A 25,661-nucleotide genomic window follows, 5' to 3' on the forward strand; every position below is an offset into this window, starting at 1 on the left:
ATAATTTCAGTACCAAAAAAAAATGCACCCTTATCACATGAACATCCCCATGGGTGCTCTCATATTTCAGCCTCAGTGACGGAGTTTGTGTTCACGAATATCGACTGGAAAGTCAACACTATGAGAACAAAACATGAGTGAGTTCTTAAACTTCCTTGTTACCCAGCGCTGGAGGTGAGTGGCAGGCCTAATGTGGAGAAAAGACAGGGCATGATTTAGGTGAAGTTTGGGTGAAGACAAAACAAGAGTGGCAGCAGCAGGTTCTTATTTCGGTTGTGATCACAACCAGAGGATACTAAAGCCAGGCTTGGGGCTGTCTCGCCCGGATGGATAACTAATGAGAGGAGAGAAAAATCTATCCAGCAATTCACCATGATACCATCGACAGGGGCAGATCGCTACCAAAGACTGGGTTGGGTGGGGTGTAGAAGGAGAAAGGGGAAAAAAAAAAAACTAAAAACAGACAAGGCAGTGGTATAAGGAAAGAATAAGAATTATGGAGTGAGAAACAGAGAAAGGAGAGAGCAAGAGATAGAAGGCAGGAAAATAAATTCACAATGATGACACGTAAGTGCAAAGAGCGATTAAGGATTTACTTTCAAAAGGACTCCAATTGATCTTTTTTGATAGACCTGCAATAAATCAAACTGGATTGACTCGCATGAGAACCAAGCCTAATCCTTTAGTCAGATCCAGGAGAACTCCAACCAAACCAGCTGTTAATTTAGGCTTTACAAGATAAAGCGAGAGAAATCCAACCTGATGTACCCTAGGGCAGCGGCTTACATCATCTCTGTAAAGCAATCAACTTATTGCCAGTTTGGAGAGGTAATCAGAGCACATACTGAGAGGGGAGAGGGGGAGAGAGGGGAGGGATTGCTGGGTGGAGGTAGAAAAAAAAGAGAAGGGAGACAAGAGATGGCTGAAGAGGTTAGAGGGAGAACAGAAGCATAAGAATGTATGAAACAACAGAAAATGAAACTTGAGTCCACTTTAAAGACATTGTTATTTAGAAAAGAAAGTCTTTTCTGCATGCTGGGCAGATACACGGGCCTTCTGACTGAAACAATGAAACTTAATGTTGAAACAAAAAACATGTTTACACAGCGTACATCTCCAATTATCTCTAGAGGGCAAAGATGAAACAGAGAGGAGCTAGCTTGCTGCAAACAGCAGCTCCCTGGGCTGACAGCAGGGAGTGTAGGCTGGCTTCAGCTCCCCCACCCTCCTCCACACCACCCTGTAATTTCCCTGGAGGCCGGCCCAGACCTCGTCCCCATCCCCAGTGGCCGGTGCCACCTCAGCCTGGTCCTGCCAGCCGTGCTGTGGCTGCAACATAGCACAACCATAGTAATTAAAATGGTTATTTTTGTTTTGGGGGGAACAAGCGGGATTTTTTTTTTTCCAAGCTCTGGGCGGAAGTATTGTAAGACACCATCCAGCCCACACTGAGTAAACCATACTGATGTCTTTTTCAGTTGCCTACTCTGAGTTTGTGTGTGTGTGTGTGTACTGTATGTCATCAGGGTTCTACAGAGGTTTTGGTTCCTCTTCTTAAACGGGTGTGTGAGACCGCAATGGAGGATGCAGAAGATAAAGACTGAAAACCACACAAACACCCCCCCAACACACACACACTCCCCTTGCACTCACTGACACAAAGACTCATTAGCGCACCATCTCCCCTGTCTTTAATGTCCTGTTTACAACGCAAAACAACCAGATCAGGACTGAAATCCAATCACAGAGCTTTGCAGGGCCCTTCACGTCGGCCTCGCAGGAGAGCTGAGGAGAAGCAGGCCTTGTAGTCTCTGGACACTGTCCAAGGGAAACCAAACCTCAGGAGTCCAAACAAAACCACACATAAAATCAGAGTTAAAACAGCAGCCGCTATTCAGTCCATCATGACCCCACCAGCACGCACACACACACACACAAACACACACACACACAAACATGTACACACTCGCCTTGGCCCCTGCTTCTCTATCTTTTCCTGGTTACACTGTATGCACACAGGGATCACTCCGAATTCAGTGGGGCTCCTCTCGCATCGCCAAATTGACTGAGGCTTGGTGACTTGGGCTTTGACACGGGCTCTTTGGTGTGTGTGACTACATACACGCCCACACACACACACACACACACACACACACACACTACACATCCATGTAAAGGAGACTGCCACTTAAGCTCGACTCACATCAGCCTGTGCTATCTTTAGCAGCTGGGCTAAACTGTTAAAACCGCACAACAACTCTCCCCCTTCCCCGTCAGCCTCCCCTGACTTCAAATAAGACGGCCTGGCTCTTTGGCGGTGGCTGCCCACTGGCACCTCCCTCCACGGCCGCAAGGTCACACATTTAATTACACAGAAAGTAGTAATCTCACCAGACAGATGGCAAGCAGGCCGCCTCTCAATTACTTTATGCCCAATTGAATCATTACTGATGTTATTTACTAAATTATGGCACACAGAAAAACACCACAAAAACTGGATTTGTGCTACAAGTGGGGGTGGGGGGGGGTTACAGGGTCGTGGCACTGTTAGGACAGGGAGGCAGATGTGCCTCTTGCCAAGCAACTGTGACAGAGATCAAAAAGGCGTGAAGAACACGAGCGCATGACTGTGTTAGCTTTTGGGAAAAATTGGAAGTTTAATGCCACAGTGATCAGTGCCAGAAAAAACAGACCCTTATTTTTCTCTAAACCAAAACTGGTACAGAACATTGGGCTATGTGGAAACAGTCGGCTCCCGGCAGCCCAGTTGAGGAAACCGCATGACAAGGCCAATTTAAAACGTGAAGAAAGTGTCTGTCTCTTAAAACTGAGCCAAGGAAAAAGAGCTGGGTCTTCTAGAGTTATTTTTCTTTTTAGGACAACCAGTTTGTCGTTTGGGAGCATCCCAGCGGGCTCGACTTCTCTCCTGAAAAACCCTGAACGGCAAGTGTGAGCGGTCTCATCTCAGCATCCTCCCCCGTTGATGCCTCACTCATCATTTCTCAACTCCTCCTGCCAATGGCTTCTGTGAACAATTAGAGGTCGACTTTCCCAGCGTCTCAGACCACAGCATCTCAATCTCTGGCCAGGGAGCTCCAACAGTCGAACCTGCCGGCCAAGGAACAAGATTCACTTCAAGTTCAGGACTGAGTTTTGCTATTTATTCATCGCTGACTGTTAGCAAGGCCTCTCTCAGCCTGTTTATGATTTAACACGACCACAGAGCTAAATAACAGCAAATTAACTGCGCTGACTGGCCTCATTAATGTCAGGCATAAAATGATTTGAGTGAGATCACTTCTGAATGCGCGGGGCCTACCACTAATGCTAACTCAATTACCAAAATTTGGATCTTAGGCATACCAAAAAAAAAAAAAAAAAAAAGATAATACTTTGGTCTGCATCACTATAAATATGCAAGCATGACTATGTCATAGGTGTCATATTAAACCACAACTTTATGTCCCACGCCAGGAATAGCCAAATGTATGCCATGTAAAACAAAACCTGACAATATAATGTACAGCTCAGGCCAATGTTTACTTCTAAATTTACCAAAGCATAAGAGGAAGAAGATTAACAGGTTGGTTCACCGGCTTCAGTAACTTTACAGCCAAGCCGTGGAGTATGAAACTATACGCAGTGAAAAACATTTGTCCCACTAGTGACCGTAATAAGACTGGCAGCTCCACACTAACTGGGAACAGTTGTGTTGAGAGGCACGTCTACTGATGTAAAATGATCTGTGGGAGCATATAGAAAACTTCCATTCGTTTTTTTGTTTTGTTTTTTTTTTCTTTCTGAGTCAGGGTGAGGAATTCCACTGGCCTATAGACGGCAGCCAGCAGTTGTTCTCCCATGAGGGTGGGCAAGCATCTGGGAAGAGGCGAGCAGGCGGATCAGAAGATGATGACTAGATCTGCATATTTACAGCACAGGATTTTCAGATTGCAGGACTCAAAAGCGATCCCAAAGGCAAGTGCAGAAAATGAGAAGAAAGGGTCCATGGAACTTCCCCTAGAAGGCTCAGAGGACTTACAGTAATGGCTCCCAGGCACATCTACAACCCCACTATCCTGAGAGGACGGGGGAGGTTTCCTGTTCAACTTTCCAGTTGTGCCATAGCTCTGCTCGGGAGAGAAGCTGCACTGCTGTTAAATACCACAGTTGCTGCAGTACTGTAGGAAGTTAGAGACAAAAAAACATTAACAGAGGAGGTTTGAAGGGGGATTTTCACATGATGATTTTGTTACCAGTTAGTCTGCATTCCTAACACTACCCTGGGAAATCAAAACGAGCTTTTGAAATAAAATGAACCTGCGACAAAACTGAACCTGACAATCACACATCGAGGGCTGAGACACAGTATGAAAACATAACTCCATCAAGAAAGCAGTGCTTTTCCTATTCATAAACAGTGAACAATAAAGGGCATTACATGCCACTTGTGGTTGCTGGTGTTGACCAGCACATGACAGGTCTCAAATCTGCAATGATGTAATCCTAGTATGTGTGCACATCTGTTGCCTAACTCAAAATTCAAAACACTGTGGATGCGTCAAGGTTACAACACAAGTCCATTTCTATATTTTGCTTATTTTGATGGTACTTGAAACATAAGTTTAAGGCGCTTATAGCAACAAGAGAACTTTCACATGTCAACATTTATTTCAAAGTACATCATCATCTCTCCCTATAGAAGTGCAAGGACAAGGGCACAAAAAGTATGTACGGTATACCCAGTGGCTGCAGAAGGTGCACGCTCAGGCACATACAGCATGTTTAAGCCTTCCCCCACTAGCAGGGAATTCTAGCTGATGCTTTCTCCCAATGGCCCACACTTGACCGTGGGCCTTGCACTCTTTCCCCAGCTGCTGTGCGGCAGGCATGGGCGGCAGAGCTGGCACCTGTCTTCGACAAGCCTCAGCATTCACACTGACTCTGGTTTCCTGAGGCCGGCTGCCTGACAGTCAGGTGACAAATGCTAACACACACCGTCTCTGACACAGACTGCAAACACGCCTGCACACTGGCAATCCAAATCTACTGAACCAAGAGGCACTTAAGTATGATCCCAACCACTTAAAAAGCATCGGCGTCATAGTGAGAGAGGTCTTACCCTCTCATGTCTCTCCGTCTGATAGCAAACCCTGCCCTGATTCAGGCTGTGGCTTGGAGCTGTAAACCAAAGCTTCCTTCAACGCCTCTCACCAGCCCGGCTATGCTCTAACCACTGTTTTTGCATACCGCTCAGCTTGTGTAACCGTTGAGTGGTTTTGCTCCAGTGAAACAATGGCTGTGTAACAGACTAAGCAGAGCGAAGCCATCTAATGTCAGTGCCTTTCAAGAGTTGATAAACACAAATCGGTCCACGCAAATACAAGAAATGCAGACGAAAATAACTTGAAGCATGAAGCAACTGAAGAGCTTTCAAGATAAGGAAATAAAAATAACATAGACTGCCGGGGGCTGAGGCAAAGGCGGCTCAGGCCAAAAGGAAAGATTTCTCAGGTGAGTCGGTCACTGTGCTGAGGGCTTTGCCTACTCACAGCAAACCACTGGCATCCACAACTCAATTATAACTCAATTTGAAACTCCCTAGATTTCACAGAGAGTATCAAAGTCAGTGTGGGTCAGAGTGAATCTTAACACCATCAACATTAACACAAACCCTACGGCAATATTTTAAGAGCTGTTTTATTCAGCTTGCTCTTTGCATAATCTTTCACTTACTTCTAATTACATAGAAATTAAAATGTTTGTTAAGACACTTCTTGACAGATTGACACTGGAACCAGATATTACAGGTCTGCTCTTTTACAGCACTGAATTACTAGGACTGGTCACAGTGGCCACAACTGCTGCCTAAAAAAAAAAAAAGGCTGTCATTTAACTCGCAGGATGTGTGGGTGCCGACAGGACCCACACATGAGCTCTCAGTATGGCAAAGCATGCTGGTACTCACTCTGCCGCCCAGCGGACCACAGCCACGTTTCCCCACCTCATTTGCAAAGCAATCCCGCTTCCCTCCCACTCAGTGCACTCAGTGCATCTTTTTGTCATTTCTATGTCCAGGCTCCATTTGTTTTGTCCACTGAGACAGTAAAGCAGGGGGGGCAGGTCTCAAGGAGACTGCTCTGCAACCAGAGAGCATCCTCACATGTAACCCCCCCCTCCACCTCTCCAAAAAACCTACACACCCATATCCACCCAACCCACTGAGCCAGCACACACTCGCCTCCCCCACGCCTGACTAATGTGCCCTGACACTCGTACATCACCCGTAAATTGGCCAAATGAATTAACCACGGCCCCTGCTTAGCTTTACGGGCTTTAAATGGATTTTCTCCTCTCCAGGTCTGCCCAATAATTGCATTTATCCATCTTGTTGAAGCCAGGTTTACACACTTACGAAGATCATGCCAATCCCCGGATACATTTTCCGCTCTGGTGGCAAGAGTGTGAGAGATTTGTCATCGAATCATAACAGGTAATTCAAACAACAATTAGCTTCACGACTCCGCCGTATGTCAATGTCTGGCTCCTTGTTGGACAGGACCTTGGTTAGAGCAATGAGGTGCCTTCTATCTCTTCATCTGTCTGTGTATCTCCTGCCCTGCCCTCAGTGTGATAAATTGAGCCTTGTAATACTTTTTATCTATCATCCAAGCCTCCAGGTTAAAGCAGCAAACACCCACAGTAGGGAAGAAAGTAGTGGCTATGAGCCTTTATTGTTCACACACACATACAGACAGAGAGCAGAGGCAGGGTGAAGGCAGAGCTGCGAAGGCCGGCATCAGTGGGGGTCATCTCCACACTTGTGAATGTTTGAACAGAAGTGCATTAGACACCGGGGGGGCCCAAAGGACAATTCAGCTATGTAAACATGCAGCAACTTCCTTCCCTCCGCTCCTCCAGGCCTGCATTGAGACAAGCCACTGTTTAAACAGCACACACAGCATTCCTGTGCCTGGGCCCCGGCCAGCTGCTGCATCCTCACTGCAGGCCTGCCTGCCTGCCTGCCTGAGCTGAGACAGATACAGGCCTTGCAACAGCAACAGGGTCATCCTCAACAGACAAAGGGCTTTTATAGACATGCAAAACTGGACTCGTCTGCTAGAAATGCTCCAGAGCCCTGCTCTAGCTACTTAAATGCTGACTGCCAGAGTCCACACGGAAGACAGATTAGCTGAAATCATCACGTCCCTGAAGGATCCAAATTGAAATCTTAACCACTTGACGCCACCTGTTATGACGAACCTGGAAATTTATCTTTATTGATATTTGAAGTATGCAAAGCGTGGCGGGCAATAAAGATACAGGAGGCAGTAAAGAGGAGATAAAAAGCCTCCTGGTTCTAAAGGGCACAGTGACGTGCATCACATGACACAAAGGCTAACCCTGCTTAGTGACGCCAGTCTGTTATCTCAATTTTCATTATGACTGAACAGGTTTCAGATTCACGCTTAATACCTGACATTAACCTCTGGCTAACATACCAATGGATAGAAAATGATCATCCCAGAATACATTTATAAACAATCAAAAATGTTAACACTATACATTTTCCACTCAAATACATGGCATCACCTCAACAACTGTACTTCTGAAAGACATTAAGGTGCTCACCACAAGCCAAGACTGTATAAACACAGTCTTAAAGGATTTTAGACTGTATATACGCTATATATCCCAGACATTTAAATGTTATCTTCACAAGAGTCACAGGCCGGTATCTCCTTACTGGTTTATCCACCAAAGACAAACTCTGGAATTTTGCAGTGTTCATTTTGGACTTTGACGGTTCACTTAAGCAGCTTCCAAACCAAATAAGAAATTCTCACTAAAACACTTATGAAAAGGGACCGTCACAGGGGAACCTGCTGGAAGGAGACCATTCTGGGTCAAGACGTAAAACAATCATCCTAAGAGCATTCCCGTGCCAAAGTATGTAAACTCAAGTACGGGAACATGGGCAGCACTAATCTACACTTAATATTTAACACAGAGGTCGACTGAATCAGCTGTCATTCAGGACTGGTTTTATTATTGGAAGACTGCAACAATTCATTGCTTCCTCCTGGTGTCAATGCCTCGGCAATGGACACCATCAGAGCTGCCAACGACGGGGGAACTCCAGGTCATTATGTCAATCAAACAGTAATTTCAGGGAGACTCGACCGCATTGTTTTCCACGTCAACAGTGCCACATTCCCTCTTGCCTATCTGTTTGTCTGCCAGTTCATTTGGTTGCTCTGTCTGTCTGTCTGTCTGTACCCTCTGGCTGAACGGTGAAGGCCACTCATCTCACTTCAGGACAGTTGTCCAAACAAGACACTCTATTCACTCTGACCCCTCGAGGGAGGAAAGCAATTGACAATTCACTCAGTGCCGTAAGTCAATTGGTTCACTTTTGGAATTGACCCTTAACCCTGCTGACACACCGGCCTCTCACTGGAGTGGAATGAATATGTAATCCTGAGGACGGCCAAGGGGCTTGGAAGGGATTTTTTGAAAGCTGAAAACACACTAAGACTATGTCCATACATATGTTTTGAGTTAATCAGTGCTACGCATTATGAGTGCAGTTAAAAATGCGAAGATCCGTTTTGGGCGACAGAAGAGAAAAACAAATGTTATTTGAAAGGCAACCAAAAATGTAAATTCATTCAAACAGAAAATAGAAAATAATACATTGCAATCTATTTAAATTTGCACTACACCATAACCTGCACAATAGTTGGCAATTCAGTGCTCACGTGCTAGGCACAGGCCATGTGTGGCTGTGACAAGATGTTCAAATGAAACGTTATCTAGTGCTGTACACAAGTTGACAGCTGCCTCTTTACAAGAGGCGTATTATTATTGTGTGTAAATAGGTTTCTAACAGCTGGTTAAAGAGCTAACACAGGAATTTACTCTTAATCTGTTTTCCACTGGAATTGGTTCATCAACTGGAAAAAAAAAAAAGAAGAAGAAGAATCTGACGCTGTTCCACACTGCAAGTCAGGGTAAAGGGGTTACATTTTATTAGCCTTGCGCATTTCTAAGTAATCTCGCCAACATTTTTTTTTTTCTCCCAAATCCTACCATAATCCGCAGATTAGCAGATGAATTTATTTCTGCTTGCTCTCTAAAACCTCCCTCACCTTTCGCAGGCGGCTATGAATCCACCACCTTTAACGACAAACAAGCAGACGATCACCTCATTAGTGGACCCGCTCCCGCTTCCCAAACACACACACACACACACATAATCACACACACTCCTTGGAGATTATCCTGCTACAATTAAAAGTTTAATTAGTAGATTAAAAATACATTGACTGGAGTTTTATCACCTTAAACTCCTCCATTATGTGTTTAGCACACACAAAGTGCCTCCTCCCCATCTGAGCCATTTTGGATAGATTATCTGCATACAGATTTTCCCCTGACTGTATTAAGACTGCATATACAAACTGGGTAACAAAACAAGACTGCTGAATAACACAATCTGCATAATATACTGTATGTACCTGAACAAATTTTGACAGTGCATACTGAGTTTGACATTATTTATGTTTAATATCTTGTAATAAGGTTCAAAATATTGCAGAATATGGGAATAACTATCGCAACATACAAGTTGCAGGAGATGTCTTGTTGTTGTTTAAAATGAAATTACCTGATGAGGGAGATACTTGTATTTTCTACTACTACTGTGTGGTAGTGTATATACAGTATTCATGTACCAGAGGAAAAACACTAAAACGAGTGAGATTCTTCTTCTGTGGTATGTTCCAGAGCATTCTACCACATCCATAAAAGGCTGGTGTACCACAGGTGTTCACTGCACGCTGGCACGGCTAGTCATTATCTAGCCCGACATGATCATTAAGAGCTGTGATGGCAGTGTGGCACCTCCTCCCTTCATGCACACACAAGCTGGAAAAAGAAACTCCAATGCAGACTCAAGCTCTCCCTATCAGTTGTTGTTATAAAAAAAAAAAAAAAAAAAAAAAAGGGGGTGAGAGGGGAAGCTCCTTTCTCAACGAAAAGCATGTCAGCGCCGGTGCACTTTGACCCTTCCCAAACACACTCCACAATCCAAACAGAAGGCCAGCACCACTAGAATTCCTCCAGCGTCAGAGCAGCCCTCTCACCCAGAGCTTTTAAGGCAAATTTTTGATGACGATTGGGGGGGTGGGGGGGCAAAGAAAGCAACATGGAGGAGTGGGGTAAGAGGGGACGTGGGGGGTTGGGTGGGGGGGTCGCTTCAGAGGCAGAAACCACTCACATGAACATATGCCTGCTCGTCAAGCGTGGCTGAAAACTGAAACTTGCCTGCTACAATCTGTGTTCCTCTCTGCTCAGGCCCTGCTGCTTTTTTTTTTTTTTTGTAAACGGGAAGATAAATGTGAAGCCTAGGGGCACTATTGTTTGGACATCTAACCAGGAACTGTCGCTGCTCTCATTGCCCTGGCATTAACAGCAATTATGCGCTCTATTCAGAAGGCTTTTGTGCGTCCGACCCCCAGCCCCCCCGTCGTCGCCCCCTCTGTCCCCCTTCACTCACTCACTCACACACACACACGCAGCCCTAACACACATTTCCCGCTTTTCTCTGCCCCCTCCCGCCCCGTGCTTTCCCTCCCACTCCGCTACTGGGTGAACTCATTTGGCTACTGGAGCACTCTGGTCCCATTATGAATGAACTTACAGAAATATGCACATTCAGGCAAGGAAAAGAAGAAGAAGAAAAAAAAAAAACACACATACCAGAAGTATTTCTAGAGTGATACCTGAGCTCAGACAATTACCCACATAACATTCTGTGGATTTCTTCTACTCAATCAAAAATGCACTACTTTATATGGTCAGATGCACATTCACAGCATCGCAGCCCAAAATATTTGAAAAATGTTTAACTTTTAACTGCCTCACAAAAAAAATAATGACCAGTGGTGTTGTAATTATGACGCTTTCTGAAAAACACAGATACTAGGTAATCATGTCTTGAAAGTGGCTAATCCTAACCCTGACCATAACCTTCATATCTAAAAGATGTGATCAATACTCATTTTAACCTTATCTTTTCAGCTGGACGCAGCAGAGTAAGACTGCCAAGAAAATCCCAAATCTCCAGAAACCACTTCAAATTATCGCCATTTTCAATAAGTCTTTATTTGAAACAGTTCGATTTAAGTTCACTCTATTGGCTGCAAAGTGCAAGGAAGCGTCACGTTCTACCAACCAACGCTGTCAACATGTGTATTTGTAGGGGGGCCACTTAACAGGGATGAATTGCTCAGCTATGCACTGTCCTTCAAGAATTTAAAATTCAAAAAAGGGCAACCTATTTTGAAAGTACTATCAGAACGTTTGGTTTTCAAAAAAAAAAAAATGCTGACTTTTGGTTTAGAACGAGAAAATGGTCAAAAACCAAATAAATATCTGGTTACGTGCATATTTTTTCACTTGCTTTTCAAATTAAAAGTGAACTTGCCAACGATTCCAGCGGAGTTCACAATGTGCTCTCTACCAAGGGAAAACAGTAAATAAAAATAAAGCAAAAAAGCTCTGTATAAGGACACAAATTTAACTGGTGGCTACATGCACACACACACACACACAATAATTTAATTTCCATGTTTCAGGGAGCCCCGAGCCCTGTGGGCCAGGAGCAGAGCTAGCCTATATTTAACAGATGACAAAAGTTGCATTCCAGATGTACAGTACTATCTTTGTGTTGAGCTCTATAGAAATGCATGGGAGAAAGAGGGAGCGAGGGGGGTGCGGCTGTGAGAGAGAGAGAGTAAGAGGGAGGGGGGGGGGGGTTACACTGGGGGCTGGGGGGGCACCAGTGCACAGCTGCTAAACTAATGCCTTTTTTTTTCCTTTGCTCAGACACAGAAAAGCAGAGTGTGGTGGCTCACTGACAGAAACAGGGAAGGATACAGGAGGTAAAAATGGATTTATCCATTCTGAGAATAATTTGTTTTGTTTTAGAAAAAAAAAAAAGAAGAGGAAGAAGAAAAAAAAATATCCAGGCTGTGCTTTGACTTAATGAGTAACAGGCATAATCTGTTACATTGAAGTCAAAATTAGGCATCAGATTAGCTGTTATTACATTAAAAACAATGAAGTCAATGATTTAATTAAAAAAAGGTTCAACTCCAAACCAGACTTGACTGCAGCTGAATCTGAGGCTACACCCAAACCCAGCTCACACTGCCACCAGGGAACCACTACTCCCTTTGCACTAGTTAAAAATCTGATTAGAAACACACCCACAAACTGACTGATTTTTTTTTTTTTTTTTTTGCCTCTGTGGTGTTTCAAGCAGAGTGACAGATCGACGGGCGCGTAAGCTCTCACACGGCTCAGCCTGCCAACATCATCAGCATTAGACAATTAAGCCTCGGTAGCTGAGAGAAAAAATATATATATATCTCCTCGGTAAATATTTACTGCGCAAATCTTTTCCATTCATTCACCAGGCACTAACAAAACCTTACTGTACTCCCTCTCCCTTCTCTTTCTGAGTCCCCTCCACTACCACCACCCCACCACCCCACCCCTACATCTGCGATTCATTGACTTTACAATTTACCACATGTCGAGATGGGAGAGGTCGAGCCTCCATCTGAATCACGGCACAAATATGCGAGTGATTTATTGTTTTAAAAACCCTGGGCCGATTTAGTGCAACTCCACTTTTCCTGAGCATTACTCCTATTGGCAGACCATGAACAATTACAGTTCGGACTAATTAAGCTCCGAGAATGTGCTGTGCACCGCTAATGTCTAGCAGGCCTCAATTTTAGTTTAATGGTGCCAAACTTTGCTTCCCAGCCCCCCCCCTTCTCTAACTTAACTCCTCAAATCCAAAGCAGATTGTACTTTTTATGACTGTTTATTGAGTCGAAGAAAAATAAGGACCTTTTCTTTCCTCTCTCCTTGCATAGGATGAGAGAAACAGCAGAGAGAGAGAGAGAAGAAGAAGAGAGGGAGCACAAAAGGAGTAGTGGGAGGGAGAGAGAGAGAAAGAGAGAGAGAGAGCGCGCAGGAGCCGCTTCCGCCATACTTTGTAAACAAAAGTGATTTGCAAGACAAAAGGAGCGCAACCTTCCAACTAAATTCGGAGTGCATTTTGCGGCTAGAGGCACAAAATGCGGCCGCGTCATGCCACGAAACCCCCCGCGGACACCAATTAGGCCCTATTAACATGTAAAGCCAATTTGATAAGGTGTAGGCCCTATCCCTTAAATCCGTATTAAACTATCTTTCCTCTTGTCACAGCCAAAAATCCATTTACAGCAGCCAAACACACATAATCCATATGATATACCATTGTTATGCTTATGTTGCTGCCACGTTCAGGCAAGATACTGTCTGTCTGTGTCAATTATAACAGATAAGGCCACAGCAATGTGTGCACGTGAGCACAAAGGCGGTAGTGTCGCATTCACGTCTGCATGTTCATTACAATAATCTGACCAGAAAATCCCCCATTATTTCTTCCTAAAATAAAAAATGATAAAGGAAGGAGTCAATCTGTGTGAAAGTGGATTTTTTTTTTTTAAAAAGGTGAGTCTGCGGCAACATGAGGGATCCCAGCACGACAACACAACTGAAACAAAGAGGGAAAAGGGGAGAAAAGCTATTGTTTCAACCACACAAAGCCTTTCCACCGTCTTGTAGTAGGATCGCCACAGGTTCTGAGAGCATCTTTTTTCACTCTAAACACAGCAGTGGATGCTTGGTGTTGCGTTTTCACCCCCCCTCCCTTTGCCCCCCCCATACACAAACACACACACACACACACTTTCTTGTTCTTTTTTAAACTACTCGTAATTATACGTCGAAACTCAAAACCTCCGCCAAAAGTCTCCAGGCCTGGAGAATTATGGGGCCAGGGGTGGCGTCAAATATCTTAACATTCATAAGTCCGAGAGGCAGTAAATAAAGCCAGTGGATTTACGGCCCTGCAGCCCCGATGCAGGAGAGCTGGCCGCCCAGATCCCATTCTCCCTCCCTCAGCCTCTGCGTCTCCAGACCTGTTGAGGTGTGATGTTAGCCCACAGCACCGGAGTTAACCCACCGCCTTTTTTCACAAGCCCTGTGTTAGCATCGGCAGGAAACAAAAGGTAGACAGAGAGAGGAAGGGAGGTAGAGACAGCAAAGAGAACAAGGGGGAAAGTGAAAGGAGACAGAAAACCGGGGTGAACTGGCCAGGCCACTTCTCCAATTCAACCTGCACCCAGTGATCCAGCAGGCCGTTGTGTGAGGTTAAGGGAGGGGGGAGACGGCAGGGAGAGGAGAGGAGTGGAGAGGAGAGGAGAGGAGAGGAGAGGAGGAGACGAGGGCAAGAAGGCTTTTAAAGCCCGGGCACAGCGTCATGTCAAATTGCTAAATGATACTAAATTGTGAGCCTCCTTGGACTTAGGTGGTAGGAAAAACAAATTCTCACTGGTTATGGCTCCCAGAGGTTAGACAAATTATGGTAACCGCCACATGCAGGAATTTTTTTTCCCCCTCAAGTCATGCAAAAACAGAAATCACGGAAACAAGGTAAAATGTTCAAATAGACCAGGATCAGTGCCAACTGACTGAAATAAAATCTAAATTGATCTGATTTTTCCTCTGCAAAATACCTGGTAATTTTGCCACACAGAAATCAAAAAAATCTCAATTTAAATCATTTATATTAAAGACAAAAAAAATGACAGGTTTAAAAAGGCCTAGATGTTGAAATCCACATCCTAAAAATAATATCACAGCGTCGTCCAAACCAAGGGGAGCAGCAGAAGAAAAATGAAGGGAAAAGCAGCGAGAATCAAAGCCTTTCATGACAAGACAGAGAAAGTCTCATTCCAATAATACTAGCAGTCATATTCAGTGCCTCTCGTGACATGTTAGGGAGCAAGACAGCTAATCAATGTCCAGGTGAATTATTTATGCCAGCTTTAAGTCTAATACATTTATATTACAGCGACCACTGACTTCAAAGATCTAATGGCTGGACACACAGGGCGCTGCAGACAGTGGGGGCCGAGGCTGTACAGTAAGAAGACCACTGCGAGCTGAAAACCATGTTCACCTACAGTCACTGTTCAGGTGGAGCTGCCAATTAAACTGTAATAAATCTTGTCTTCTTTATTAGTAATTAAGCTCCTCCTCAATAGTCAGCAGTGGTGTTTAGATATTTGTAATAACTTTGTGTACAATAGAAGGAAGTGGCGTCGAGAAGAAACTAAACAACAGGTTAAAAAAAAATCCTTCCGCTTCTGAAATATGCCTGAAAATAGTATTTGAGGGGTGGAATTAAGAGAGCAAAGGTCAACACTGTCTCACCGCAGCATCCTCCAGCCACACAACATAATTTACTGCTTTTCTAAGTGCTGCATAAGCACAATGAAACGAGCGCTACACGGACAAGTACAGGATATAGAGCTGTGATAGACACAAAAGAAAACTACAAACCTCTGCCACTGAAACAAGGAACTGCTTCAGTTCAAATCATGTGTGTTGTTGTGAATGTGTGTTTGTGTCAGTAATGATGAGAATAATGAGTGACTAATTCCACATACCAGCCGGTAGCATTAACAAGGCCAGCTGACTAAGAGGGAAAGAATGGCAAAATGTTCTCATATGTGCATATGCCGGGAATGATAAAATCTTTTAAACTATAAAACACACACACACACACGTACATAGACATAGAGAGAATTGTGTAAGCAGCAAAAATAATTTCATGTGAAACCCTAGGTGATCACATTGAACTCAAAAGCAGAAATTGTGTCAAACACAAAAGAAGGCATTATGTGTCAGATGTGCATTTATTTTCAAGGTGTGCACAGCGCACAAAAAAAAATGGAGGAAACAAATATCAGTTTCGTTAGGCAGAGCTGATGTGGTGGGGGGGGGTGGAGGGGTCATATTTCCTAATGCCTGGTCTTTGCCTTAACCTTGTAAAATGAGATGACAGGTCCTAAAGCACAGACTTGTAATTGCAACCATTTAAAATAGGGGGGTAAAAAAAAAAAAAAACCCATAGTTGAAAAAAATTATGCCGCTTAAGGATTGCCATTGCCCAGTGGGACCAGTGAGGTGCTGAGCAAATGAGTAAGTGTGCATAATTACAGCATGGCTGATTGTGTCTAAATAAATAACATGAATTTATTTATAAATATGGGTTTTTGTTTTTTTTTTTTAAAGGCAATGGATTCCTCATTAGAAGCAAAGGTGGTGCACATGCAGGGCACAGCACAGTGGTTCCATTCAATAAATCACACTTCTAAATATATCTAAATATAAATCAATCAGAAAAAAAATATTGTTTCATGTCTATTTTTTTTTTGAGGGGGTGGGAAAGGAGTCAAATTTTAATGCATGCACTTTTCACATAATGTCTTCACACGTTTTGACACATGCAAATCACTTTGAAAAGCACATCTGCATATTGATTTTATTTGTGTGGTTTTACATTGCTTTACACTGCTTTACAGCGTGTCAGAGAGCCAGTGTAAAGGTCTGAATGCTCATGCAGCTTGTGTTAGAATAAAGGGCATTTTTGATGAGGCTGTGCAAACACAAGCCAATTGCATTATTCAGTGGGTTAAAAAACATGCACTTGTAGCCTGGAATACCAGACACCCTGCACAATGATAGTAAATAATAATAATAATAATGATAACAATAATAATAATTTCAAATTTCATCATGCATATAATTTAAAAATTGTTCAAACAGAAATTCAGGGAGCATATCAGTAAAAATGTCATGTGCACATGACCTGCCATAAAACCATTACGTCCTTTTTTTCACTGCAATGGGTCCTGGCGCTTAGCACTGTTAGCATGCTAGCTGCTGTCCATGACCAGCACACAGGCGGGGAGCTGCAGGCGGACATGCATGCCATTGTACTGTACACTTCATGAGGAGTTGCAAAACTTGGCTCTGCGTTTTTAATCGGCTGCACCTCGGGGTGACAACACTCCGTGTCCGGCTGTCTTTTCGGAGTCCGTGTGTGTGTCTGCGAGAGTAGTGTGTGTGTGTGTGCGTGTGTGTGTGTGCACATACAGTTGTAAATAAATGAACTTACTGTGCGTGCTGTTGGAGAAAGTGATCCATTGGGAAGGTAGGGGCTTGTGAGATCGGGGATCATTATAAACGGATAGCCCGGGTACGGTGGGCTCTTGAACAGCCCTCCATCTTGCCTTTTCGCAGCTAACATGGCGGGGGGGGGGGGGGGGAGAAAAAGAAGAAAAACTTTTTTTATAAAGTGGCCTTGAGAACTTTTTTGTTTTCCCACAAAAAAAAATGCATTTGAGGAGTAAAGCGGGGGAAATCCCCTCCGTCAGGCACATATAATGTCATGGTGCAAAAATATAAGAAAAAATAAATAAATAAATAAAAACAAGAGTGGAACAATAAACCAGAAACTCACCCTCCTCTAAACTTTCTCTTGTTTTGTCTCTGAAAGTTTCAGATCTAGGCGGAGGCCGTCTTTCCGCCTTCAAATGCAATGAAACACAGGGATTGCGTTAAAGTTAACACGGCGGGCGATGAGCGGTGATAGTTAACTTTTCTTTTCAAGTCTATCAGCGTTACAGTGTAAGAAATGCAGGCCTCTAACTTAACAGAACCGGGCACGATCGATCCGTGTTTTTAATCTGCAACTTACCTCTGAATCCGACGAGCTGTTTTGATTCGTTTCCGACTCGTTTACAAGAGAAGATTTGACATCTGCTAAATCCCTTTCTGCCGAGGAGTTCTCCGAAATTTTCTCTTCCTGCTCCCCTTCGTCTTTGAAGGCAATCATTTCATCGTTTGCACCCAGATCGTCCCCTCCACCGCCGTTGAGCTGCGGCATTTTTCCCGAGCAAAAAAATTTTTTTTGTTGGTCTTTTTTTTTTTTTTTTTTTCAGGGGGCAAAAACACAAAGTTTTAAACCCTTGATCTCGGTGATCTAGAAAGTCCGAGTTTAAGTTTGGGGTCTGTACTGGCGTTTTCCAAAGCTCTGGCGGATGGTACAAAACTAAAAAAGAAGGGAATCTTGGCAGAAAAGGGAAGCCGGAGAAGGAGCCGAGCCGCTCGGATTGAGTGAGTTGAAGTTGGTCGGAGTGGTTTTCAGTTCAAAGGCGGCGCTGATTGACAGATAGAGAGGGATGGAAATAGAGAGAGTCTGGATTCAGGATTATTGACAGGGAGAAACACACAAGAAACTAATGAGATTCAAACAGGGAGGGACTTGAAGTGACGTTTTCATAAATAGGAGGAAAAAAAAGGGAGAGAGGGGGGGAGAGAGAAAGAGAGAGGGAGGCTGGAGGAAGCCGGCGGACGACTGCAGTGAAAAGCATGTGAGGAGGAAAAAGGCAGTTTGGGAGCAGGACAGTGATGGTAAAATAGGAGGAAGATAGGAGTTGCTTGCAAATGTGGATTAAACGCACATATGGGCGGTCTCCTGGTGGAAAAAAAAAAGAAAAGAAAATGAAAAGAGGGAACATCCTCAGGCTGTTTGCAACCAGTTTGACTCCACTATTCCCGACCAGTCTGTCACACTGGAGCCAAATTAAGTTAACATTATAGCTCAGATTTAACTTTTTGATTTTTTTTTTTTTTCAAACCCCGTCCTTCACATACAGGCTCTATAACCTACTTTTGTATCTCTCTCTCTCCCTCTCACTCTCTCTTTTTTTTTTTTTTTTTTTTTTTTGCTTACTAAATACCAGAGGCCTAACAAAGCAGAATAAAAGCTATTACTTCGAGCTTGTTTTCCTATTTTATCTGCTTTGTCAGTTCCTTAGATCTATTTTTCATTTTATTAGATAATGTTTCCTCAGATCTATTTTTTGGGATGGAGGGTGTTATTGCATCCTGCTTTCTTGACAGGTGCGATGTCCTCTGGGACTAACCTGAATTCCTCACTGGCAGCACAGACTGGGCTGTTTTTATTTTTCCTCTTTCTCTGCCTCTCTCTCTCTCTCTCTCTCTCTCTCAGCAGACTGGACACAAATAACTGATGCAGATTTGGATGCTCCAATTCTGTGTCTCATTTTATAGAAATTCAACCTTTAAAAGACGTGAGAAGATAACGTGTATGTGACGGCAGAGAATAAGAAAAAAATGCTAAGAAAATATAATTTGACCACATGACATTATAAGATCATACGTATATATATATATCCCCCAGTATATGTCTACAAATCCTTATTTTGCTGTTGTTGCCTAGTTTTGTTTGATTTACATGCACACCAGAGTTCCTAAAAAGCCACAGAGATATATTGAATTTACTATCTTTCAATTAATTAATCATTTATTATTTAAAAATTAAACAAAGAGGAATGTTAAAATGTAAAATATTTAGTAATGGCCCCTGAATAAAAATAGGTTAATAAAGGATAAACACAAAATAGCAAAACAAAAAAAAACAAACAAAAAAAAAAAGCTACCTGAAATATGTATAAAAGCGACAGGGGGGGAAAGCCCCAGTAGCCTGCTCCAGCTGAACAAGGGGATTGTGCATGTTTTTTCCTGTGTGTGGTTGTGCGTGGACATGTCGGTGATGAGCTCAGCACCGGTGATTCAGTAACCTTATCTCATCAGCTCGGGAAATGCAGTTTCTATTATATTTGATGGAGCAATCACAAAATCAACAATGAATTTCAAATGTAACTGCGAGAAACAGCGCTGAAACATACATCCAGGTGACACTTACACTCTGTTGCAACATGGCTGGCTCCTTTCAAGGAAAATAAATCACTGTGAGATCAAAACAAGACATAGAATTGCTGATTAAAAAATATTGTTTCATGTCATCATGCTGTTAGACGCATGAAAACAAACATTATGACACTAATTCCTCTGTATCTGCTCCCAGCAGTGTTGTCAAACAGCAGTGATGAGGAAATATGTGCACAGTGTAGCACCAAAGTGTTGTGAATCTGCCTACCAACGCACCTAGACCAGGCAACACCATGAAAGCAGACTATTCCGCTCAATGATCACTGATGTGCTTTATCTGGATGAGGTGAAAGCAGTGTTTGTGTTAGCTGGCTGGGCTGCAGCCAGCAGTGTTAGGGAGCGGGGAGGAAGGGAAAGGGATCGCCGTCTCTGGTTCTCATCCACTGTGTCTGTGTTTAGGCAGCCGGTGGAAGAAGAGGCACCCCGCCGCTCGGGGCCCTCCAAACCTGAGCCCACACAGACCAGACCAAAGCAGAGAAGCTCCAAGCTGGCCTCTCCCCGGATTGCCTCAGCAGGTACCTGAGAGTTTACTGGGGGCTGGCAGCGTGTTATCATGCCTGCCGTGGGGACACCTGCCTCTGATGCCGCCCTGGTGATTCTAATCTACAGGACCCTTTAATAAGATGATGATAGGCTTCTCTGCCGTCGCTGCTCTGAATGATGGAGCAGGAGCATGCACGGGTTTCTGTTGGTGTTATTTATTTTGTTATGGGTTTTGCATGTTCACCTCTGCTCCATGTACAATTGTGGTTTGTTACAACTGGGGATTGTCTCGTCCATGTCTCAGGGCACGGAGGAAGCCAGAGGCATCACCGGTCTGTGATCACAGGACTCCAGCTCTCCACTGTAGTCGTCATCAGCCTTGATGATAAATCCATACACTAACCTCAGCGAGTCTGAATTGTTTACCATCACATTTGATGCCAGCATCAATCAGACTGGGCCAGATATGATCATGGTTCTGTCTCCATACACAGTATCAAGCTATGGAAAAGGCAAACCTTAAAATACTTTTGATTATTCAAAGGGTACTTTCAGTTTCGCAATGTTGTGTAACCTTACTGATAGCTTCACTGAGCTATGAAAACTAATTTTCATAGTTCTGAAATTGTTCTGTACATTTGTGGCCACTGTATACTATATATATATGTGTGTGTGTGTGCGTGTGTGTGCCATTTCTATACAGGATATAAACAAAGCATCATACTGATGATGATTAAATCCCCCAAACAATTTGTTTTTGTCTGGGAATATATAAATAAATATATACAGTATGTACTGATTAATTTAGTTTGTATAAATCATGCTATTTTGTAAATGTTTGGGATGGCAGTCTTATAGGTAGACTGGGAAGCTTTTTTTCTAAAACTGATTTTAGCTTTAATCATTTTTAAGTTTAAGAGGATTCTGGGAACATAAGTTGAATAATTAAACACTTGATCCATAGTCAAATGTTTGATTATGGAGAATGGAGCTTTTATAAAGAGGGGTTAGTTTTTAATATCAATAATCTCATAATTCTTCTGAATCCCACTGCACATATGTTTTATGCGTTACAAGTGAAAAAATAAAGGCAGTAGAAGCTGTACAATTAAATGAACATGTGTAGCCTGGACTACGTAGTTTTTAAACAGCCAACAGAGACAATTATATTTTATGGATCAACATTTTTATTTCTAGTCATTCCTTTTATAAAATTATGTTTTTGTGTAAGTACAACCTTCACTGAATGTTTGTTAATTCTGATTTAACAGCTTTTACTTTATTTTTGTACTGACAGTTTGCAGCCAAATTTGTCTACTGCTATCCTCAGTCCGAAAAAAGAAGCACAATACCTGGTTAAATAAAGTCTACATAACTACTCAAAGAGAGAAATTTTTTTTTAAATCCTCACACAGACTCACACACCAAACTACTTTCAGAAATTACCTACTTTTTGTGAACACCCTCAATGTTTCATCTGCAGCAGAGAAGATACCAGCAGCACACATCCTCTGTGTGTGCAAACAGTTAATTACCCATCATGCATCCATGTTGCTAACCATACCAGCTAAAAGGTCTCTCATTGCTGATTAACATATTACTGCTGGACATTTTCTCTTTTTTCCCTCACAAAAATATGCTTGTTTTAAGGTACCTGTGGGTTGATTTATTCCAGTAATGAAGTTTGTTCACTTGATAATAAGAGAAACTTAACATTTAACTTTAGTTGCATTTAGTTGAGTGCAAATTTCCTCTATTGTTGGGGGAGATGCTGTTAAGCATTTTGGCATTTATTGTCAGTACAGCTCATATAAATTCTATCACCAGGATAATGCTGTGGTTAGCCATAATTACATGTATACTAATGGTCCTCATCATTTTCTGGAATGGACAGGATGGAAAAATAGATGTCTGATTTACCTGATTATGAAAAGACTGTTTCATGCAGTATATTATTCATTAGAGTAAAAGCAAATCAGACAACAAACATCTTGATTGTGCTTGCATTTGTGTCATTGTCTTTTTTTTTTTTTTTAATGGTGAACTTATTACTATGCAGAACATTTCTGTACGTACTTATTTTAATTACTCAGAACAAATCTTAGCTCAGTCACTGCTGGCTTAGGATTTGTATTTGACGCATCAAAACATGGAAAATGATGAGGAAAGAGTTGCCTTCTTGAAAAATGAAATCATTGAATGTACAGTGTATATACTGTAGATGGAAAATATATATTTATTTTTCCTCTTATTATACTTGTAGAAAAGGAGCTTCTCTGCTCCCTTGCCCTTCAGCGCTCTAATCATTTGACACAATAGGACAATTCATTTGAAAATAAGAGCTTTGTATGCAGGACTTGCATTCACAAGTCCTTCAGAAGTTAATTTAAAAAGCAAAAAAAAAAAAAAAAAGAAAAGTGTTATGTTTACCAAAGCTTTAAGAGCTGAGGATAACATATTTTTTTCACATACAGAAACTGCTGGAATTGTCTTCAGTGAACTCTGTGCACATGCAGAGAAATACAGTATATCTGCTTCCTGAACGTCAACAACGTCTGAGTGACGACTTTTGAAAGAGCACATCAGCCTCTAATGAAGTCACAAATCACAATGAACATAGCAGAGGGAGAGAATAATAGTGTAATGAGGAATGAGTCACAGCAGCCTGTGACTCTCCACTCATCTAAAATCAATATTACCCCCCTGAGACGGTTCAGCAAACAGCACAACAAGCATTTCATTAGGTTAAAAGTTTATGAATCAATAATCAAAACACATCAAATCTCTGGCTACAGAGCCTCATTTTTTTTTCCTCCAGAAAAATCCCATGAGTGGGATCAGGAGTTTTCCTGTGAACAGCCTGGACACTCATGATTAATGTAGGCACACTGCTTTTCATATCACTGTAGGTATTGGACTCAAGCAGGAGCCGAGTGTCTCCAGAAGCATCGTGGGAACCATATTAGGCCGGCTACGTGAGCTGTCTCCCGTCGCCTCCAAAACAAACAGCCAAGCGTTTTTCAGAAATGGACGCGATAGTCATTAATCAATTTCCGAGGCAGGTCCTGAACTCTCTAAACATGGAATCCACCTGAGAGACAAGGTAACCTATGTACTCGGCTGCTGCAGACCTGCAGACCGGCACACACCGTTCACCTGTCTGTCACGGCAGCATCTCACAGGGAGAGGCGAGCCAAGCGGCTGCTGGCTGGTAAATGTTACTTAAAGGTCAACGGTATACACGCCAGCGGGTTGGTGGTTTGAGTCACATTTTCACACTGGCTTTACGGTGAATGCATCAGGTAGCCAAAGGAGATATTTATACGCTGATTCATCTCTTGATTGGGAGAGAAGATAGTGTGTGTTTGTCACAAGACTTGCCATGGACTCTGTTCATATGCAGTGCAATGCAAAGTCAAGTTATCCTCCTGCATGTCCACATGACTGAGCAGAGAGTTGATTTTATCACACAGAATATCACTGACAGACTGCGTAATTAAACCAGAAAAGGAATTATGGATGGATCAACCCCGTGGGTGTTCTTCTTAAGAGCATGGCCCCATGTGAAGAGATGGATATAAGCTCTTATCTCAGTGCTTCGGTTATGACTGCAAGATCCAAACAAATTTCAGGTGTTTCGTTTGTCAGCTGGTGATCCACTAAAGAAGAAGTCAGACAGAAAATTTAATCTCTGACCTTTGTGTTTTTCTACCACCAGCCACCAAAACAAAAGCCAAAAGCAGATGCATTGGGCAAATGACGGGCAAAGAGAAAGTGGCTTCCTGTTGACCTCTGCTTTGTGTCTGAGGAGCACATTGGAAGTCTCCCTTTCTCCGACAGTCTTCTATGCAGGACCCTCCACATCTTTAGGCCTTTAATGGGGAGAAACCCTCTCTGATTGTTTGTTAAGAGACTGGGAACATCTCATAGAAGGCACTTCCTCAAACAGGAAGCAGGAGGCCTTATTGTGAGAGAATAGTGTCTTCTTCATGGGGCCATAATTAAAATCCTGGTGAGGGAAAGTTGACCTTTCGGGGCATGAACGAAAAGAGTCATTATGTGCACGATGGAGGCAGGTTGTCTTTGTGTGACACTGTGTGACTTTTGAACAAAGTTTCGTGCGCATTTCTCAGCTGTTTTGTGCTTAAATTGGCATGTGCATTAATTTTGAGCTTTACTGGGGACTTGTCATATTCACTGCCATTTATCCAACATTGCATAATGAATGAAGGTAGAAGAAGTCAATGTCAGTGGATAAAGTGTTGACTTTATCCACTGACGTGTCCACTAAGCTCCTTCTTCATCTAATAACTCAGCAGTTAAGCTGCACGTGCATGTAACAGTAGGTGTATACCTCATCTACTTCTACCTTAGGCCATGAACTTATCACTCACCCCTCGTATTTTCCAAGATATTTAGTGAAGTTGTGGTCGGAACGGATCTGTGCACATTATCTCATCATCATAACAGAAAATCAAATCACAACACAGAGAAGAATTTAAGAAATTACAGCAAACAAGTAAGCTCTACTTTTTTTTTCATTTGAACTTGACACTACTGCTCATTTGCTGAGTTTTAAAGTAGCAGCTGTTTTTCTTTCAGTGCTATAAATTCTTGGAAAAGCTTCAGTACAGAGAAACAATTTCATCTTTAACGCTCTACATGCACACTTATTAACGAGCGGCACAATGGAGACGTGACCTTGAGTCAAATGAGTCGCCTCTCAGTACAAATCAGAGCAACGTCGAGTTCATTTGGCTATGTTTTCATTAACAGAATGGAAGACGAGCCCATTAACGAGACATCAGTCTACAGTCTTTGTACAATATGAGTCAAAAGAAAGCTAAACATCTTCCAAGGTTAAGCTGTGAGCAGGTTATAGTTGATGCAAAGGCTCATATCTCTGCAGTCACATATTGCTCCCATTATCCCCTAACAAAGGCAACAGGAAAACAGCATGTAGATATAAACCTATAAAATCTATTCATTACACTGTGAGCTACAGCCACATGTATATAAACTTTTTTTTTCATTTGTCAAAAAGATCAAGCTTGTTTTTGCTTTGTAAAACTGATGTGATAGAATTCCGCCTTTATTAGTTAGTTTATATAATAATAATAATAAGTAAAGGGTGGGGAGTGTAAATTATCAGCCTGCAGGTACCAAACATTTTTTTTAATCTAGTCTGTATATACTCATACTGGGCTACTTTGTAACATCAACACCTGTGAAAATGCATATATTCCACATCAGTACATACGTGTTTGACACCTGTATAATAAGCTATATAGCAGCTACTGTTTGGTCCAGAAGTAATCTGCATTCAATAATAGCATTTGATTATTCATCAGCATATAAATTACACATCTGTTTACACCCTGCGCCTTAATAAACCCCACGCTTTAGTGGTGCATGCTTTTGCACAGTCATGGGAGCACATGTACAAC

At 42.6% G+C, this 25,661-nt stretch overlaps 1 protein-coding gene and 1 long non-coding RNA gene across 25 annotated transcripts in view; one reads left to right on the plus strand and one right to left on the minus strand.

Annotated features, from left to right (window-relative positions):
- The window catches only part of tcf7l2 (transcription factor 7 like 2), a 106,131-nt gene extending 87,825 nt beyond the window's left edge, over window positions 1-18,306 (minus strand). For 4 of the 24 annotated variants that reach the window (XM_041029370.1, XM_041029366.1, XM_041029355.1 and 1 more), the window contains exons 1-3: window positions 17,672-18,301; window positions 17,435-17,501; window positions 17,090-17,214 (exon numbers count right to left, since the gene is read on the minus strand). In XM_041029370.1, coding sequence (XP_040885304.1) covers window positions 17,090-17,214; window positions 17,435-17,501; window positions 17,672-17,860 — 381 coding nt within the window. In that variant the 5' untranslated portion in view covers window positions 17,861-18,301. Of the gene's footprint in view, window positions 1-17,089; window positions 17,215-17,434; window positions 17,502-17,671 lie in introns of all 24 variants that reach the window. The other 20 variants (XM_041029357.1, XM_041029362.1, XM_041029374.1 and 17 more) reach the window with 13 other exon arrangements.
- On the plus strand, window positions 17,954-21,592 carry LOC121175561. Its single transcript, XR_005892739.1, has 3 exons — window positions 17,954-18,090; window positions 20,131-20,246; window positions 20,519-21,592. It is a non-coding gene; the product is annotated as an uncharacterized LOC121175561 (long non-coding RNA).
- Window positions 21,593-25,661: the final 4,069 nt, after the last annotated feature.

The sequence above is a fragment of the Toxotes jaculatrix genome, chromosome 21 (assembly GCF_017976425.1).
Source record: "Toxotes jaculatrix isolate fToxJac2 chromosome 21, fToxJac2.pri, whole genome shotgun sequence".
NCBI classification, from domain to species: Eukaryota; Metazoa; Chordata; class Actinopteri; family Toxotidae; genus Toxotes; species Toxotes jaculatrix.